The sequence below is a fragment of the Ananas comosus genome, linkage group 11, assembly GCF_001540865.1.
Source record: "Ananas comosus cultivar F153 linkage group 11, ASM154086v1, whole genome shotgun sequence".
Classification (NCBI taxonomy): domain Eukaryota; kingdom Viridiplantae; phylum Streptophyta; class Magnoliopsida; order Poales; family Bromeliaceae; genus Ananas; species Ananas comosus.
In genome coordinates this window covers 12,982,179-13,001,080 of record NC_033631.1, presented here as the reverse complement: position 1 = coordinate 13,001,080, position 18,902 = coordinate 12,982,179, and the positions used below count along the sequence as shown (strand labels likewise).

At 37.6% G+C, this 18,902-nt stretch overlaps 1 protein-coding gene and 1 long non-coding RNA gene across 6 annotated transcripts; both read left to right on the top strand.

Moving 5' to 3' along the window:
* On the top strand, nucleotides 1,221-16,762 carry LOC109717367 (lactation elevated protein 1). Of its 5 annotated transcripts, none has more exons than XM_020243117.1 (14): nucleotides 1,223-1,615; nucleotides 2,590-2,726; nucleotides 2,842-2,981; nucleotides 3,947-4,092; nucleotides 4,306-4,385; nucleotides 4,967-5,224; nucleotides 6,625-6,735; nucleotides 7,435-7,557; nucleotides 13,298-13,419; nucleotides 13,497-13,566; nucleotides 13,753-13,845; nucleotides 14,656-14,783; nucleotides 15,373-15,431; nucleotides 16,324-16,762. In XM_020243117.1, exons 1-14 carry the CDS (start codon nucleotides 1,471-1,473, stop codon nucleotides 16,533-16,535), a joined length of 1,824 nt encoding a protein of 607 aa, XP_020098706.1. In that variant the 5' UTR covers nucleotides 1,223-1,470; the 3' UTR covers nucleotides 16,536-16,762. The 5 variants fall into 5 exon arrangements, with proteins under 5 accessions (XP_020098709.1, XP_020098706.1, XP_020098707.1 ...); XM_020243116.1 differs by having other exon boundaries at nucleotides 1,225-1,615; nucleotides 15,373-15,514; XM_020243120.1 differs by lacking the exons at nucleotides 15,373-15,431; nucleotides 16,324-16,762 and adding an exon at nucleotides 14,025-14,085 and having other exon boundaries at nucleotides 1,221-1,615.
* Nucleotides 17,042-18,685, top strand: LOC109717218. Its single transcript, XR_002218120.1, has 2 exons — nucleotides 17,042-17,473; nucleotides 17,994-18,685. It is a non-coding gene; the product is annotated as an uncharacterized LOC109717218 (long non-coding RNA).

Here is an 18,902-nt window from a genome sequence, read left to right as displayed (position 1 = left end):
GCGCTTGGCTTTTGCAGCCGAGGAAGAGCAAGGAGAAGAGGAGGAACCGACGGCGGCCGGCTCCTCGGTTCGGGAGAGAGAAGAAGGACGGCCGTCGGGCTTCGCCATGGAAGTTCGGACTTTGGAGAGGCGAAAGACCGGAAAAGATTTAGAAGGTAAGGTTTACATTTATATAGAACTCGATGGCACCGCCACCGGGCCCTTAATGCTATCGATAGTATTTCAGCTGAACTCTTTTATATATATATATATATATATATATTAGAAATTGAGTTATAATATTTTTAAAAATAGTGTTTTTAAGTTTTTAATTTTTGGATCTATTTTTTAATTACTAATAGCCCTTTGATCAAACACTATTCTACTTACTATCATCTATTACCATCATCTCAACTCTACATCTCTCCATCTACTGGTTAAAAACTTAAAAGCATCATTCCTTTGGTGTTTTTGAGAGTATTCTAGCTCAACTCTATATTCTAGTATACTATAATACTATTATTAGTACTAAATTATTTGTGCTATTAAGTTTTCGGCCTATGGATAAAGCAATGTACAGTTATGATGATAGTGGTTCTACAAAATTAAGTAGATGGTTGTTTGAATAGTATGATATAGCGGATGAAAATAGTCAAAAAAATTGGTCAAACGATAAAAAACTTGATAGCACTAAGTGCTTAGTATTATCGATAGTACTGTGGCCGAACTCTTTCTCTCTCTATATATAGTAGAGCTACTATGCTACTAGAAAATTAGCCGTCCTTATACTCTTAGTTTTCTAACCATCTATTAATTGAGAGGGATGAGAAAAATTAGGAAGAAATTTAAAAATAAAAAAAATTGAGACATTTATTTATTTTTTTCTTTCTCGTTCTAATCATCTCAACCCTATATCTCTTCATCCAATGGCTAAAAATTCAAAAGCACTACTATTTTGATATTTTTGAGAGTATTCTAACTCAACTCTAAAAATTAATAGATGATTTAAAAATTAATAGTATAATAAATAGCCCAACTTTGGAAGGAATTCTATACTATCGTAGTTGCATGACGTCATCAATAATAAATCAATCACATTATTTATTTTAAAATAATAGTACAATAAAAAATTAAAAATAATTTTTTATAATTATAATGGAACATATATCTTTAAAAAAATATTTAATTAATTTGTTACGCCATGTTGCTAGAATTCCTTTTGCATTCTAGAATTTTTCCAACTTTGGTGGTCGGTACACTGATGGCGCTCCTATGGAAATCCGCCGCGTGGCTGGTGGTCTAGTGCGCAACGTCGACAGAAGAGGAGAGATCGGCCGCTGCCCGCTGTCCCGACTCCTGAGAGGCTGAGAGGTTTGAGAATTGAGAGGTCCCTCCCTCCCTCCGCAGGCAATGCCGACCAGCCAAGTTATTCTCGTCGTCCGACGATCTTCTTTGTTGTGCTTCTAGCCAGGATAAATTGTCGCTGCGGAAATGAGAGCATCATCCGTTCTCTCCCAGATGGCTCTCTGCCGCAGGAGCCTCGTAGGTCGCGGATCCCTGTCGCTCCGTCCCACGACCGGAGGAGCTCCATGTCGCTACTGCCACCAATCCCGGAGCTTTTCCGATCGCCGGTCGGGTGAGTCCCGAACGTCCTCCTTCCTCTCCTCCTTTCTCTGTGCCAACCGGAACCGCACGTTCCCACTCCTTTATTCCTTTGGTTACTTCCATTGGGGGACTCGACATGGAGATGACATAATTGAAGAGGTTCGACATTTGGAGGAGTTTTAGTTTTACTTGCGGAAGCTGCTGCTTCTTCTTCATCCGATGCTTCGACTTCTAGTGTTGTTTTATTTGCAAGTTTTTATCAGCTTGGAGATAGGATGCTGTTAGAGCATGGGGCATCTACGCCATAGATGCTAGATATTCATCACCGCTTGGCCAATATTTGATGCTAAACGTTTTAGATGGCCTTCTCCAGTTATATCTAAACGAATATAGTAGAGTTGACGAAGTCGCCTAACCTTTTGACCACCCACTCCCTACAACTGCCGTGATCCATGCTGATGAACTAGAAGGTGGCGAGTACGCTGGTTTATCTATGCTCTTATCGTATCATACTTAATTCGAGTTCCTGTATGATTCTATTTTAGTGTGATCACATTTATTTGATCCCAAATCAGATAGAATTCCGATGAAATCTGATTCAAGTTCAAATGAGATGATGGGTTAATCTTATCTCGACTATGTAATCACATTTAGGAGAAAAAAAATATTCTAAGCTCCATCTCAACTGTTATTTTTTCTACAGGTCCAATAAATGTCTGTATTTTGATATCTTTTTTTCAATTTTTTTTTCCCAACAAAGCTATTATAGTGAAATTCTTAAAGTCTGTGCTACCGAACGATTGCTACCTTTTTCTAGGACGAAGTTGCCAAGTCTAACTCATTGGGATTCCTGGTCCCAAAAATCCACGTGAGTAGCATAACCTTAGAGTAATCAAAGAGCAGTTTGTTTGCCCATAAATCCTATATAATGCGCTTTAAATTCTACCTGGTTTTTTTTTTTTTTGTGTTGTTGTTGTTCTTATTTCTTATTTTTTCTATCTGAAGGCCCACTCGCCATCTACAGGAGAATGGTTAGTGAAGGGAAACTTCAGCAAGATATGTATCAGGAAAAAGTTGCCTCCGAGTTAGAAGATTTGCTTGGAAGACTTGAGCAGTATGAGAAGGAAATGGAGGGTTACCATGTATGATTGCATAATCCAGATTTTTTACCATATTATTCTTCAGTCAAGTTCTGTCCAAGTTTATTAAACCTCTGATTTTTCATCTTCGCTTTGACTTTTTGTTACTTCTGTGCAGGAAAAACTGGTCATTTGGGAGAAGAACAGAGAGAGTGAGAGGCGCAAGCTTCTTTTGGAGGAGGCCGAGATTAAACAACAGGATGGTGTATGGATCGAAAACAAAAAAAGGAGTGGGTTTCTCAACAAGTTGATCTCACGGTGTGGGTTCCCTGCCTAACTGGAGATTTTTGTTAGTTGTGAACTTTGGCACTTGGTGAAGTGGCTATTGCATGTTGATCTTTTGACTCTAGTATCCCATTATTCTGTAGCCTTTCTTTCTAGCATGCCTGTCCAACTGTAATTACGATCAGAATAACAATTAACTTGCCAAATATAGTGCACAATTGACTGAAAGGCATGGTTTTTTTAATGTGGTATAAAGCTTAGCAATATTCTAGCGTCTGAAAGGCAGGATTTTATGTGACATGAAGCTTGGCAATATTCTAGCCAATTACTCCAGCACAAAAGACTACTGTGATAAAGAAATTTAACCATACTTTTTGCCGACTATCAAGAATTTTGTTCTGATTTTAATCTTTTCAAGGGATAGTCATGTGCATGAGAATGTTGAGTAACTTGAGTTTACTTTCAAGTTTCAATATAACTCTGATAGGATCTGCTAGATTTACTGCTAGATTTACCTATTAAAATTATAAAAAAAATCACTTGGTAGCTTTATTTATGTCAGTGTCTAGCTATTATCGATTGCTAAAAGATAAATTGACATCATTTCACTTGACAAATGAGTGTACATGGCACATAATACCTGCAGGTATATGAAAGTAATTGTCCATTGAATATAAATCACTATTGGAGCCACTTTGGTGGCATAAACACATGTTGTCTTTGTCCTTAATTACTATTTCTGCTCTACAGTGGTAAGCCACTAGTCTCCCGACGTTCTTGAACTTAACATATTACATTCATGTCCGTCTTACTGTTATTTTAACCGATATGGCAGTTTTTATTATTTTCTTCTTCATTCGGTTTCTGCTTGTGTTTTTGGGATAACCTTTAATCAGTATTTAATAACTGGGTGATGCTTGCTTAAATACTATTATTGCTTATTCAACCTTGATATGGAATTTGCTGCTTTTTAATCATTCACAATGTTCTGCATTCAGGAGAAGAAGTGCAGATGTAGAACCTGGAGTGGGGAAAATGGTCTCCTACCTTAACAGAGAGAAGAAGTTAGATACAGTAGTTGGTCAGCGACCAGTAGCCCCTCTAGCGCCAAAAGGAATATATCTGTACGGGAATGTTGGCAGTGGTAAATAATCAAAAAATTTACCATCTATTAGGTGCAGTGCACGAATTTAGGCGATGTCTTTCTTTCTTGTCCAAACTCAGCTAAATTTATTCTTTTTATTTTATATGATTTCTTTAGCTTAATCAACACCTTACTGAATCAATGTTAAAATTTGCATGTTCTTTGACATTTCTTGTAATACTTGTTGAAAAAGAAGAATTTGTACTCTTACAGGAAAGACTATGTTAATGGACATGTTTTATGGTGCTACTGAAGGTATTGTTAAACATAGACGGAGGTTTCATTTTCATGAGGTAAATTGTTTTATATGAAATTGACTTCTGTTCGTTTCATCCCTGCACACCCATTTACAGACTTGAGCACACATATGCCCAAAATATCAGTGAGATAATTATTATATAGGTAATGCTTAATGTGAATTCTATTGGGCATATAAGTAATGTTAAGTGATTTTCGTGCCTTTTCCTGTTTTCTTCTTATGCTGCACAGGTGTGTTAGGACTGTATTGGTAAAATTAACCTGTGAAATCAATAAATGGCTTGTTAGGACAAACCCTACCTTTTCCTTCCATTCTAGAACTGATAATAGCCTATTTACCCGGGACTGGAGACAAATTAATGATGTTCAGCTTTATTTGTGTACTAGAGTTCTCTAATGAATCAAAAGGTCACTCCTTGAACATAAAACAGGGCAAGGTTATGTTATTAGTACTGTTTGCAGTCCAACAGCATCATGAGGAATCAACGATTACTGTGTTCTTGTTTAATTGTAAGCTATCATTTATATCGGTGTTCTTTTAGTGGACCTTCGCTGTTTATGTCTTATGACTTATAATTTTGGTCATGTTTATCAGTTCCAGTATTGTTCACTGTAGGCCATGCTTGAGATACATGAACATATGCATGATATATGGAAAAACCAGGCCGAGGAAAAGTCTCTCCAGTCTAGTGCTTTTAGTTGGATAGCTGGCCTCTCATTTGACACAAAAGTTAAAGAATGGTTAGTTGGAGAAGAGAAATATAAAAAAGAAGTTCAAACAAAGCATATTCTTCCTGCTGTTGCGGATAAATTTCTTATTGATAGGCGAGCAGATAAGAGTGGTGCAAGCATTCTTTGCTTTGATGAAATACAGGTACATCTAAGATGGTAACTCTCTACATTTCACACCTCTGTTGTTTCGTTTAGTCCTTACTGAGTTGTCATACCACTGTTATGTGGATATGATATCACAGTTTTTGGGCACAGCATCTTATTCAGTAAGTCTCTTATAAAAACGATAACTTCATTATAGATCCTTAGTTGCTAAATGCATAGATTTGTTTCTGTATTTAAATAAAGAACTTAAATGCACTTATACCTTTTTCTAAAGCATTTACATTATTATATTTAGGTGCATGAATTCAATTTGTCTTCTTTCCATGTTTTTCTTATGGACAACTCTTCTACAATTAAGATTAGAAGACATTCCACTTCTTGCTTCAGATCATAAAGTTGCTTCCCCAAAGTTTGAGCATTAAGACAGTTCGGAAGTCTTATCAATGTTAAATTTGTAATTTGTAGCTGAAAAGCATGAGATGTTCTGACATGATTCCTAGATAAATTTAAAAAATAGTTCTTATCTTTCTGTTTTTGTTCACAAAGGAACTTATATATTGGTTTCTCTATAGTAGGTAGAAATTCAAGTTTCTTTTATCAGAATCTTATTAACCTGCTTTTGCTTGGTCTCACATTTTAGGCATATAGCTTACATATTAAGCTAACGTTTCATGTAGCACATAGGAGTTTCATGTTATTATGACCTATCAAGAATCTGTTAAGTTTTCTGGAGAGTAACTATTTGAAGATGAACTTTTTTCAGAGCATGATTAATAATATTGGTTTCTTGGGGTTAACTTTTGTTATGATTAATTGGAGAAAGTGCAATCTTGTATGGAATTCTGGCATGTGCTTTGTTGTTATTATTATATTTTTTTTAAACTCATGATTAACTGACAATGAAAAATTGAATCAGTAAAAAACAATTTGGGAGAGAGTGGCTCTCAGTCCTGCATTGAATCTGCCAGTCATTAAACAAAAACTCCAAATTTTTATAATGCTACAATATGAGGCTGATAGGAACGAGATGTATAGAACTGTTTGGAGATCCTCCCAAAAATTTAAGACAAGGCAAGATATGGAGGGCTTATCTAGATAGACACCTTTAATCATGAAACTGCTAAAAATATGAGCATGGTGCTCTAGGACAAAAATATTTTCTCTTAGGGACATCATTATATCTTACCGATATAGTGCCACCACTAAGTAAGAGGTGAGATGAGTAGCTGACGGACTGACGGTGCCTTTAGACAAGAGTGCAGGATGATTGCAGCATAGAGTTGTCGCCTTGGAAATTCAGCTTAGTTTGCTGCTTCTTTTATGACTGTATGCTTCACAGAAAGTTTGTTTTATGATTAAGCAGTCTACCGAGTTCTGGTTTTTTTTATTTTTTTGAATTAATGTGAAAGGTTATATGCTACTTCCTTCTGTTAACAGACCGTTGATGTATTTGCAATTGTGGCCTTATCTGGAATTATGAGCAGATTATTAAGCACTGGAACAGTTCTTGTTGCTACCAGTAATAGAGCCCCTGAGGATTTAAATCAGGTATCATTGAACTTACGATTCTGTATCGACACTTTTCTCGTTATTTGCATTTACTGGAATTTTTTGGTGAATCTACAATTGATATCAACAGATACATAAGAAAATCTTAATAATAATAAAACAATACGCGGTCACAGTTCATATGAAGATACAACTTGTGAGAGACATTTTATCAAATAACTTGCAATAGCTTCTGCAAGTTAGCAATAAGCCGGTAATTTTCCTCAGCCAGTGCGAGAGCCTTTTAGTCATATGATATCAAAGACCCAAGCAATGCAGCTGGTCTTTCTGTGTCTCAGTTATCAGGCTTCAGAATCTCTTTGTATATGAATTCGAGTTTATTTTGCTCAACATTCAGAATGAAATGAGTGGTTGGAACTTCTCTTTAGAGGAACAGGAGCACTCTTGTTCCTGACAGTATTTAAGAATATTTTCTGATAATATCTTGACTAGAAGTGGTACTTATATATTGTGTACAATCCAATTTCTCTCGCAGTACCCAAAATAAAGCAAATATTTCCTTCCTTGAATATATTGTCTGTTTAGGATTTTCTGGGTCGGTGGGCACTAGGCAATATCATATTAAAGCTTGCCAAAAGCTGTTCAGTATCTATTCGTTTCTTTGAGATTCCTTGTGCTGCATATTTATCTTCTTTTGTTCTTAAATCATTTCCTCACTTTTTTCATGGAATGTTATAGGATGGCATGCAGAGAGACATCTTTCTTGAATTTTTATCCACATTGGAGGAGAATTGCCAGAAATTTTTTGTTGGAAGCAAAACCGACTATCGCCGCCTAATTCCAACCAATAATGTGGATCAGGTTTGTTGGAAATTAAGTAGGCGCTCCTATTTTGTAGGACATTTTACAGCCATGTTTTTATTAGTTTGTGAAGTTGGCTTATTTGCCGTCAGGATAATGTTTGATGAAGAACCATTTGTTGCTGTCTAAAATTTGTATAGATTCCTTGTGGAACAACTAATGTACTCTAAAGGCTTGAGCTATTAGAGAACAGTGTTTATATAATTTATATTTAACACTCTCCCCCACGTCTGGACTCGAGACTTTTTGTAAGGCCCATAACGTGGACTTGAATTAAGTAATAATGCTAGGAACCTGGTGTGACTCGAACTCAAGACCTCCTGCTCTGATACTATGTAAAATGAATGAAACAACTGTTGTACTCTAAAAGCGTAAGCTGGTAGAGAACGGTGTTTAAATATTTTTATGTTTAACACTCTCCCTTGCATTTGGGTTTGCAATTTTTTGCAAGACCCATGACATGGACTTGAATTAAATGGGAGGAAATTAATAATGCTAGGAGCCTGTGTGACTCGAATTCAGGACCTGTTGCTTTGATACCATGTGAAACAACCGTTGTACTCTAAAAGCTTAAGCTGTTAGAAAACGGTGTTTATTTATCTTTATGTTTAACATTCCTTCAATGGGGTGCCTAAATTATGGTGCCTTGCCCAGTGTACCCCATAGGACCGAAAGATTCAATCCTTTGTTTGTATTTCCTTCATATCTGCATGCTTGGTGGTACATTGTGTTCTAACCTTTATGATTTTCCTGAATATACATTTTCCTCTATCAAATCTAATTGAAATTATGGTTAAGGTTGTAAATAGCGGATTACGGGTATATAGTGTTTGGAGAGTCTCATAGCGAAAAGCGGATAGCGGGCGTCATAGCGAGCATTATGAACCTATAGCTGGTTTTATAAAAGCAAATTTAATATGTTTATGTTCCTTATAAAAAATACATATAATTTTGAAGAAAAGACAATTAATCATTCTTTTTTTTAGTATTGCAAGCCTATATATATTTAATGTCATTATCTATTAAGAATTTAAGATTAACTTTAAAATATTTAGCAAATCAAAAAGACATAAAACTTGAAAATCTATAATCCATTAACAACTAAACAATTTGTAAATGGATGTCAAAAAGGATATCTTAGGTAAATAATTATATTCCGAACCCTTAGAACCAGGGTTTGATCTTTATATTTTATTTAAGAATTCGACCTGATAAGCTATTTTAACCTGTTTGCACTTTTTAAAGGTTTGGGCTCATAGCGCCCGCTTTCCGGCCGCTTTATAGCAGCCGCTTTAGCGGGACCTATGCCGCTATAGCGGCCGCTATGAACCCAATCTGCTATATACCGCTTTACATATTATAGCGTAGTAGTAGCACATAATATCCGCTATAGCGGCCACTATTTAAAACATTGATTCTAGTAATCCTTTTCCTATCTAGCTTGACATGACATGATAGGACATAAGAAAGGTTAAAGTCTTGAATTGGGCCAATATCTGAGAAGTCATCAACAAAGGTTGATTAGGTTTGGAGATTGGCTTGATTAAATTTAGACTTTAACCAAATGCTTTATATTTGAGTTGTAGTCGTGATTACAATGTTGTTGTCTATAATTTTGGTTCATATAGCAATAATAGCTGTCAAGAAAAAAAACAAAAAAAAGGAAAATAAAGAAGACCACTTCTTCTATTTTCTTTCCCACTTCACCAAACCACCTCTCTACTATCAACCACTTCCACTAATTTTTCTCCTATTTCACTAAGCCCACCTCTCCACTATCAACCCACTTCCGCTAATTTTTCTCCCATTTCACCATTTCTCTACAATCAACAAACCATTTCCTCACTCTTCTTTCCCACTTCTCTACCATCTTCCCTATTTCTCTCCTACTTCTCCACCATTTCCTCCACTTCTCCTCACTATAAGTCTCCACTACCCTCCATGTAAAGAGTAATGAGCAAAAAAAAAGGAAGTGAGATTCTACTCACAAAAAAAGAGAAGAAAAGAAACTTGGATTGAAAGAAAAGAAACAAACATAAAGGTGACTTTGAATTTTCTCACTCTCTTTCTCTCTTCTCTCCTAGTCAAGGTATTCCCTATATCGAGCTTTCTGTGCTAACTAGACTTTCGTTGACTGCCGCTGCTGCACTGTCGTTGATCTCGGAGTGGTGCATGTTCCCTGTTGTTGTCGTCATCATCGACCAAGGAGATGAACACCCGCCTGCTGTTGCTGCACCGACGAGCGTGACGACCAGCTGTTAGCGGTAAAGGCGACGATGACAACGACCATCCATCGGCGCTTAACCGTCAGTTGTAAAGGCGACAATGACAACGACCATCCGCTTGACGCTTAGCCGTAGGAGGTAGAGAAAAGCGTCAACAACGACGACTATCCACTTGACGCTTAGCCGTCGGCGGTAGAGAAAAGAGACAACGACGACGACTATCCGCTTGACGCTTAGCCATCGGCGATAGAGAAAGGCGGAGATAGCGACAACAACTATCCGCTTGACGTTTGTTAGAAAAAAAGTTATCTTCTCTTCTACTTCACTAAACCTACTCCTCCACCATATCCCAACTCTTCTCCCACTTCACCATTTTCTTCACTTCTTCATCTTTCCCTCCACTTCTCCACTATTTCCTCCACTTCTCGATCATTTCCTCCACTTCTTGATCATTTACTCTTCTCTTCACCATAGACCTCCACCCTCTCTCTATATAAAGAGAAGTGAATAAAAAAAGATTCTACTCACAAAAAAAAGAAAAGAAACTTGGATAAAAAAAGAGCCAAATAGAAAGGTGGGCTTAGATTCTCTCTCTCATTTTCTCTCTCTTCTCTCATAGTCAAGGTACTCCCTACATCGAACTTTCTATGCACACCGGACTATATGGAAATCAGCTCGTGCCGTCGTCAACCACTACTATGCTGGGCCATTGTCATCCAATAAGAGATGATCGCTCGTCGCCATTCCTATATCGTCGCTGACTGTCGCTGCCTTGTCGTCATTAATCCCGGAATGGTGTACGTTCCTTTTTGCCGTTGTTGAGTCATCATCGACCAAGGAGGTGGCCACTCGCTTGCGGCTGCTGCGACAACAACGACGATCTACTTGACGCTTAGCTGTCGGCGGTGGAGAGAGGTGGCGACAACAATGACGACGGCGACTATTCGCTTGACGCTTAACCATCGGCGGTGGAGAAAAGCGGCGACGACAACGACGATAGCGACTATCTACTTGATGCTTAACTATCGAAGGTGAAGAAAGATGGCGACGACGACGACAACGACGACGACGACGATCCTCTTGACGCTTAGTTGTCGGTGGTAGAGAAAGGCGGCAACGACAATGACAACGATGACGATTCGCTTGACGCTTAGCCGTCAGCGGTAAAGAAAGGCGGCGATAACAACGACGACGACGACCCGCTTCATGCTTAGCCATCGACGGTGGAGAAAGCCTGTGACGACAACGATGACGACTATCCGCTTGATGTTTAGCTGGCGGCGGTAGAGCAAGGCAGCGACGACAAAGACGGCGAGTGTCCGCTTGACTCTTAGCCATCAGCGGTGGAGAAAGGTGTCGACGACAAAAACAATGACTATTCGCTTGACACTTAGCCGTTGGCGGTAGAGAAAGGTGACGACGACGATCCGCTTGACGTTTAGCTATCGACGGTGAAGAAAGGCTGCGGCGTTAACAATGATGACTATCCGCTTGACGCTTAGCCGTCGACTGTGGAGAAAGGTGGCGACAACAACGACGGCGACGATCCGCTTGATGCTTAGCCATCGGCAGTGGAGAAAGGTAGCGACGACGACGACGACGACGACCATCCGTTTGACGCTTAGTCGTCAACGGAAAGCGCCAATCAAATTATTGATTGCCGCTCCTTTTAATTGGCTTTTTGTCAAAAACAACTTGTGCATGATGGATAGTGCCAAGTGTTAGACAAAATGCAAAAAAGAATTTATGCATAGCGCATTGCTTATGTGCGCGTGCCAAGTATTCGATGAAATGCCAAAAATGGTATGTGCATAACGAAATGTCAAACAAAACTCAAGCATGATGCATTGTTTATATACGCGTGCCAAGTATATGCCAAAGACAGCTTGCGCATAATGTATTACTTATGTGCATGTCAAATGCTCGATTAAATACCAAAGAAAGCTTATGCATGATGTATGGCTTACATTGTTTGGAGAAATATCTTGACGAGACACTAATCATATGTTTGGCATTGCTTGCATTAAAAGAGGGGAGAGTAATAATTGTCGTTTTTTTTTTCTTTTCAGTTGTATTTATTGTTGTACACAGATGTATAAGAATAATAAAAGAAGTACATTCTATTTCGCTAATTATCATAATTGACCAGCTTAATCGGAGGTTGCCTAAATGCAAATAAGCGTAATTAATTAGAAATCTTTATGATTCCTGAGGAGTATAGAACCTTTAATCTTGGTTTTTCAACATATAATATTTTAATCCCCTTGCCTCACATGACGCTTTTAAATTTTTAATACTCTCACAATGCTTAGCCGTCGACGATAAAGAAAGGTGGCAATTATCCGCTTGACGCTTAGTTGTCACCCGTAGAAAAAGGCAACAATGACCACGACTATCTGCTTGATGCTTACCCGTCGGCGGTAGAGAAAGGCAATAACGACAATGATTATTGCTTGATGCTTAGTCGTCGGTGGCAGAGAAAGGCGGTGACAGTAATGGCGACAACGACAACCATGTGATTGTTCAACTAAATTGTCACGCTCAGTGTACTTATTCTCTAACAAGTACGTGTATGCTAGCTCTAGTGTCTCTACACTAGTTCCTTGAGATTCGTCATCTCAGTTAGAAATATAGCATATACCGGCCTATCCGGAATATTACCGCCCTCGTAATATTTTTTTGATTAGAAAATTTTAAAGAGTCTTGTACAGAAAAGTCCATATCTCAAATTCCTAACTTTTAGAAATATGTCTTCTCAAGCAAAGATCCTATGGACTATTCACGTCAATATTGCATTGCTAGACAGTATACGTGAATAAAATATATGCCCTCATATTATGAATTATAAATGATTAATATATAAAATATAAATATCCTTAAGCTAGTGTCACCGGATTGGCTTTTTGGCATATAATTAGCATCTATCCCTCTAATCATTGATTTTTTTTTTTTTGAACAATCTTTTTTTAACTTGCAAACAAGAATACTCAGTGAAGAAAATAGCTTCACAAAGCCTGCAAAATCATACTATGGACTCTTTTTTGGCATCAAATTCATCCGCCTCATTATCAGGGATGGAGCCATAGTAAGGCTCACAATGGCCATGCTCCCCCGCCTCAACTTTTAAAAATTACATGTAAGTCATTTATAGTAAAACTTAAAATTTTACGGAGGCTAAATTGATTTTTTTTTTTTAATAAAACTTATATCCCAATCTTTTTCTGAACTCCTTGGCCCTTTTCCTTCAGTTCTTATAGTGTTGCTCTTTCTTGTGCATATAGTCATTGGTATCGCTAGCAATTGATGGTCAGTAAACCTGACAAACTCTTTTTCTTACTATCCAAGGTCGATTTTTTTTTTCCTGCCAAATCTAAATCTTGGCCTCCCCGAACCTTAATTTCTGACTTTGTCCCTGCTCATTATCATTAACATTTTTAACTCTAGGACCATCTAGTGGTACTGTGCTAGACAGCTTGGTCTTACTCTTATTTTTTTTTATCAATCCTCTATTTCAGATTCACTATTTTTGGCCTTCCAATTCCAATACTCGGAGAGAATATGAATTAATGTGGCACGAGATCACTGCGAAAACTGGAGGATATATTACCTCTACAACCATTTCGGTGATGTTTGGGAGGTAAGTGCAGTGGTATTTAGCAACTTTCTTCAATCCAAAGAGTCTAATAACTAACAATCAGATAATATTCTCTATAGGTCTCTAGAGGTTCCCGAAAGCTGTAATGGAGTAGCAAGATTTGACTTTGAGTATCTCTGCGGCCGCCCAGTAATATACTTGATTTCTTTTCATCTATTTATATAGATTTCTTGCATGTGGGCTTAAATTTGGATAAATTTTGTTGTCATTATTGGCATTTAAAGTGGCTAAAAGGATCTTTCTCAAAATTAATCATCTATTGGTATCTTCATGTCAAAGCAAACACAAAGCTAAGTTCCATTCCATCTTGTTCAGGTTGGGGCAGCTGATTATATTGCAATAGCTAGAAACTATCACACAGTTTTCATATCAGAAATTCCAGTGATGAGTATGAAGATTCGTGACAAGGTATTCTTGTTTAATCATAGTCCTGTTTTGCATCCTCACTGGAGGTTCATATAATTGAGGTGATTGTACTTAAAAAGGAACGTTTTGGCCTGGCTGGAGGTTTCTATTGAGGTGTTGTTTAAGCAAAGGTTTCGAATAAGTCCTAGTAATAGCTTTTTCTTTAAAAATTCCTTGAACAGCTTACCGCTGCAGCAGAAGCAGGAGCTTCAAATTGGAGGCACTGATTTTTGGGCCTAGAAGGTCATTTAAGATTTTTTTTGTTTCCCCATGGCAAAAGTTTTAGACTTTTTGTTTGTCAAATACCTGATTGTTACTTCTCAGCGTACAGAAACTCTTTCAGAAGTCAGGCAAAATGGTCTCTAAGCTTCACAAAATAAAGTCGAGAAAAGTTGCATAATTATCACAAAATAAAGTCGAGAACAGTTGCATAATTATTTAATATCCGTTCTACTCACTTGATCTAAACTGGGAGATTGTGGTGATTTGTTGCTAAACTAGCCAACTACCTTCAATATTGGGAATCATTTATGTTCTGGTGATAAATCCGTTGAGTCTTATACTCAGTCATTACATCGAGAAGACTCTCCAGTAGAGTTTATAACTACATATAAAAAGTCTCCTGAGTATACAGTTAACCTAGGCTAGATTAGTATTATGCATGGCAGGAGCTTGCCATGAATCTGAAATACAAAGGGCAACAGGCTGTTATGAGACATAGCGCTTTTGTTTGTTGAGGTCATATACTATTGATCTTCACATTTTTAGTTGGTTATTGCTTTACATGTTTCTTAAGTTTTTTAATTTGTGCAGGCACGAAGATTTATCACCCTCATCGATGAGTTGTACAATCACCATTGTTGCCTTATCTGTTTAGCTTCTACTTCTATTGATAACTTATTTCAAGGAACAGAAGAAGGGACTCTTTTTGACTTGGAGAGGTAATTTGTGCATTTATTACTAGGCGAGCATAATCATTGCAGTTATTTACAGTAGTTCCTCTTTTAGGAAAGGGTTACTGTTGTTATTCAAACTTGTGTGACTTGAACCTTTTGACTATTTAAGTGTTATAGATTTTCCTCAAAAAGAAAAAAACATGAAATTTGTTCATAAGTTTGGATGCTGCATCTCCAACATTTTTCAACCCCCTGAAAGTTAAATATCATGCACGTGGCAAGTATCACCAATTCTGTCTTCTATTATACATGTTGGCATTCTTTTTCCTTATTTCCGCTCAGCATATAAAGTCAAAGTCAAGTACTGGACCAGATGCTAGTTTCTTTGTTGCTTGTTTAAGTTTACTCTTAAAACCATGTAAATTTCCTTCAGGAACATCTTAGCTTCCTGTTGTAGGTATCCTACATATTGGTTTAATATTGATTAGTAGTATCGTCGGACCCAGCAAAATGGCCTATAAACAAACAACGATGCAGAGAAATAAAATATGATTTTTTTTAAAAAAAAATTGTCTGCTTACTCCCATGTTGCTCATTTTTCCACTGATAAGGCATATCTTATTCTATATTGCAGCTTTCAATTTGAAACAGAGATTGAGGGTTCAAAACTACGGCGAGATGTTTTAGCATCAGGTAGCATCAGTACAGGACCTACTCTTTCTGGAATTGCATCTTTATTATCTGGTCAGGAGGAGTTATTTGCATTCCGCAGGGCAGTAAGTACCAATATAAAAAAGAAAAGAAAAAGAAAAATAGTATCTTAATCTTCTCTTTATAGCTGTTAATTTCATCTGATTCATTTACTGGATAATTGCCTAGTTTGATTCATGGATAAGAGTTGGATTAGGTATGGAAGGGCTTAGCATGCCAAACACACCAAACTAATGTTGTCTTAGTTTTGCTAAACCAGTTATGCAGCCAAGCTTGCTCAGGTGAATTTACTAGATAAGGAGAAACGATACCTAGCCTGATAGATATGGACAGCTCTTTACTAAAATGTATTGTTTTTCCTTGGGTTGACGACCACGTGAATGGAAAATATTTTCTATCGATTCTTTTGAAATTGACTACTTCTACTTGCTGACCAACTTTTGTTGAAAGCATCCTAAAGTGAAGGATGAGAACGCAACAAATAAATGTGTAAATAGCTAACCTAGATTTTGTTACCGTACGACTCAAACAAAGCTAAACAGATAACCTAGATGGTAGCATGTCAAGAGAACTAGCTTCTCCCGGTTGCTGAACCTATGAAAGCACATTCCGCTAATGGCTTTGCCCATATCAGGTGGCTTATTACATACTCACGATCTGTATCCATTTCAATTTTCTGACGTTAAGAAAATTCATACCATGTGTGGGCTTTTTAAGAAGTGTTCATTAATTGCGTGTGTCAAAAAAAAATCTGTATTCAGTGTAAGCGAAGTAACACAATGTTAAACATGCAATTGCTCAGTCAAGATTCTAGAGTATGTTAAACTATTTTTTTAAAGAAAAATTTATGTAAATTAATGACCTTGTTATGCAGGTGTCTCGATTGATAGAGATGCAGACTTCTTTGTATCTACAAGGTGTTCAAGTTTTCCATCCCTTCTATCAACAGAGCAGGGCATTGCGATCAAGTCATTCTGTTATTCTCCAGTCTCCGCCATCCTCTTGAGTATCGAATACACTGTTCTGTGGCTAAAAATGCGTTGTATATCTGCTCGTGGAAGGACGATATGTCAGGTCGTACAATAATAAAAAGGGAGTGCTGCAGTATATTGGTGTTTCCTTTCCCCTCAAACTCAGAAGTGACAAAAGTAGTCACTTATTCTTGTGATTCTTCCGAAGAAATCAGCAATGAACAATGCTGTAGACCAGAGAGTCTGAAACATTTTAATCAATATACGGAAATTCTGCATTGGGCAGAGTCTAATGCAAGAGTACTTTCCGCTCCTATGGTTTGGCATTTTTTTATTTTAGTACCCTATGGTTTAAAGTTTATCAATTTAGTATCCTGTGGTTTCAATTTTTTTTTTTATTATTCCCTCCACTAATTTTTTTTTCGTTAAATTGCTGACAAAGTTAAAATTAAAAGATGCTAAAGTGAATATTCGATAAACCTATGTGGGGTATCTGAATTTTTTTGTATATAATATAATTTAATAAAATGTTAACGGAGAAGGTGATGAAAAGAGAAAAAGATAAAACCACAGGGTACTAAATTGATACACTTTAAATTACAAGGTGCTAAAATAAAAAAGTGCGAAATTATATGGGTGATATTTAAAGTTCATCCTTTTTCTAATCTTTCTTTTTCATTACTGTTTTTAAAATATTTATTTTTTTCCTGCTAATGGTCTTGGGTCAATCATAAAAGTGGGCTCTGGGATCAACTGGAAAAGGTCAGAAAGTTATGAATTAGACGTAAATAATTATTTCCCCCAGCCTTGTAAATGGTTTGTATATGCTGACATAATGCTGGAGAGGTAGAACGGCTCTTAGACTGCCACCGTGCGATGGTAGTTTAAGACAAGTTTGGTCAAACAGACTTCTCGAGAGGAGGAGGAATTAAAGTGGCGTTAGCAAGATTTAAGCCGACCGTCTGTAGGGTGGTAGATATTTCTCTCATCTTTTCAGTTGTCCTGCATCGACGCATGCAACTATTGTTGCCCTCCTTTCAACCGTCGCATAACGTACGTATCTGATGTTTGCCCGACCTTCCAACTCTCACATAAACATTTGTGTGCGTGTGAGTCTGTGTGTATGCATTGTATGTGTCTGATTTTTGCCTGGCCTTCAACCCTCACATATATAACATCTGCATGTGCACGCGCGCACATGCCTGCGTCTGTGAGTGAGTGCATGTGGGACTTTTTTGTGTGGGCGCGTCTGATTTTTGCCCGCCCTTCAACCCTCACACAAAATGTGTGTGTGTGGTGACGTGCGGACGTGCGGTGTGTCCAATTTTTGCCCGCTCTTTAGCCCTCACATAACATCTGCTTGTGTGTGTCACATAACATCTGCATGCGCGCGCTTGTGTTGGTCTCTCTGTGAGAGAGAGAGAGAGATTATATTTGTGCACCGTGCTTTTTCGGGGTCTAGAATATTCTAGTTTGTTGCTACGGTATAGCTCTATCTAGTGCATGCCCTTCAAATCAAATTTTGTTTTTTAATATCAAGTTTTTGTGACGGATGGAATGCTGTGATTTGAAGTGGAGAAGCATTTTGTTCGAGACGAGAAGGGTGCTCTTCGTTCGTATTCTGTTTGCATCAAGACGGACTTGCGCACTTCATGGATAGGGTGACGGCGGGCCTACCATCTCTGGCGTGAGAGATCTATATATGCGGCGGATACGTGTGGTGAATTCGGTGCGACATGGAAGGCCAAATTTGGGTTGGCAAGTTTGTCAGGTATGAATTTTATAAGTTCGAAATATATTTGGCCTAATAAATTTGGTCAGACAATTAAGACTAGGCTAGGCTTCTGCGTCAGCAGCACAGTCAGCAGGATTCATTGGCGAACATAGCGACGGCTGCTCTGCTAGGGTCAAGGAAGCAGTCTTAAGTCATTATACTACATAGACGGAGCAAACAAGCAGGTTAATTTGGTCCCTCCTGCGGAAATCACCTTTTGTATTTAAGTGTCAACATCTGATTTTAGCTTCAGACAAGTTGCACAGGGGCAAATCACTTTTTAATTTGTTGCTGCGGACATATAAAACAACCGAAAAAACGGCTCCAGTGTCAGAACATGAGATTTTCAGCTTGAATTCTAACTAGCTAGCTAGTCTCCTTTTTTTTTTTTTTTATTTTACTTCAATTTCATGTTCTTTGGCCTATTATAACATTCGGATTCAGATGTAAAGGAAGTATTGAGTAATAAATATCAAGTATACCATTTTAGATTTTTAGAGCCAAATGGTTGTTTTATGGGACTAAAAATTTATTTCCTGCAACGGATGCATCTGTGCAACCTGTATACTCAATCATCCGTCCATTTCGTGGTCTAATCTCCATAGTGCAACCATAATCAATTTACTTTTGAATTTTAAATTGGAAAGAAAAAGAAAAAGAAAAGGCTGTGTTAGGGATGTATCTTCATACTCAAAAAGGAAATCAGAA

Bases quoted from the DNA above. Each gene is read 5' to 3' on its own strand.
- LOC109717367 (XM_020243116.1), top strand. From the start codon at position 1,471: ATGAGAGCATCATCCGTTCTCTCCCAGATGGCTCTCTGCCGCAGGAGC. The intron at 7,558-13,297 runs GTTTGTTGGAAA...CCTCTATTTCAG, and splicing joins CAACCAATAATGTGGATCAG to ATTCACTATTTTTGGCCTTC. The intron at 13,567-13,752 runs GTAATATACTTG...CATCTTGTTCAG, and splicing joins AGTATCTCTGCGGCCGCCCA to GTTGGGGCAGCTGATTATAT.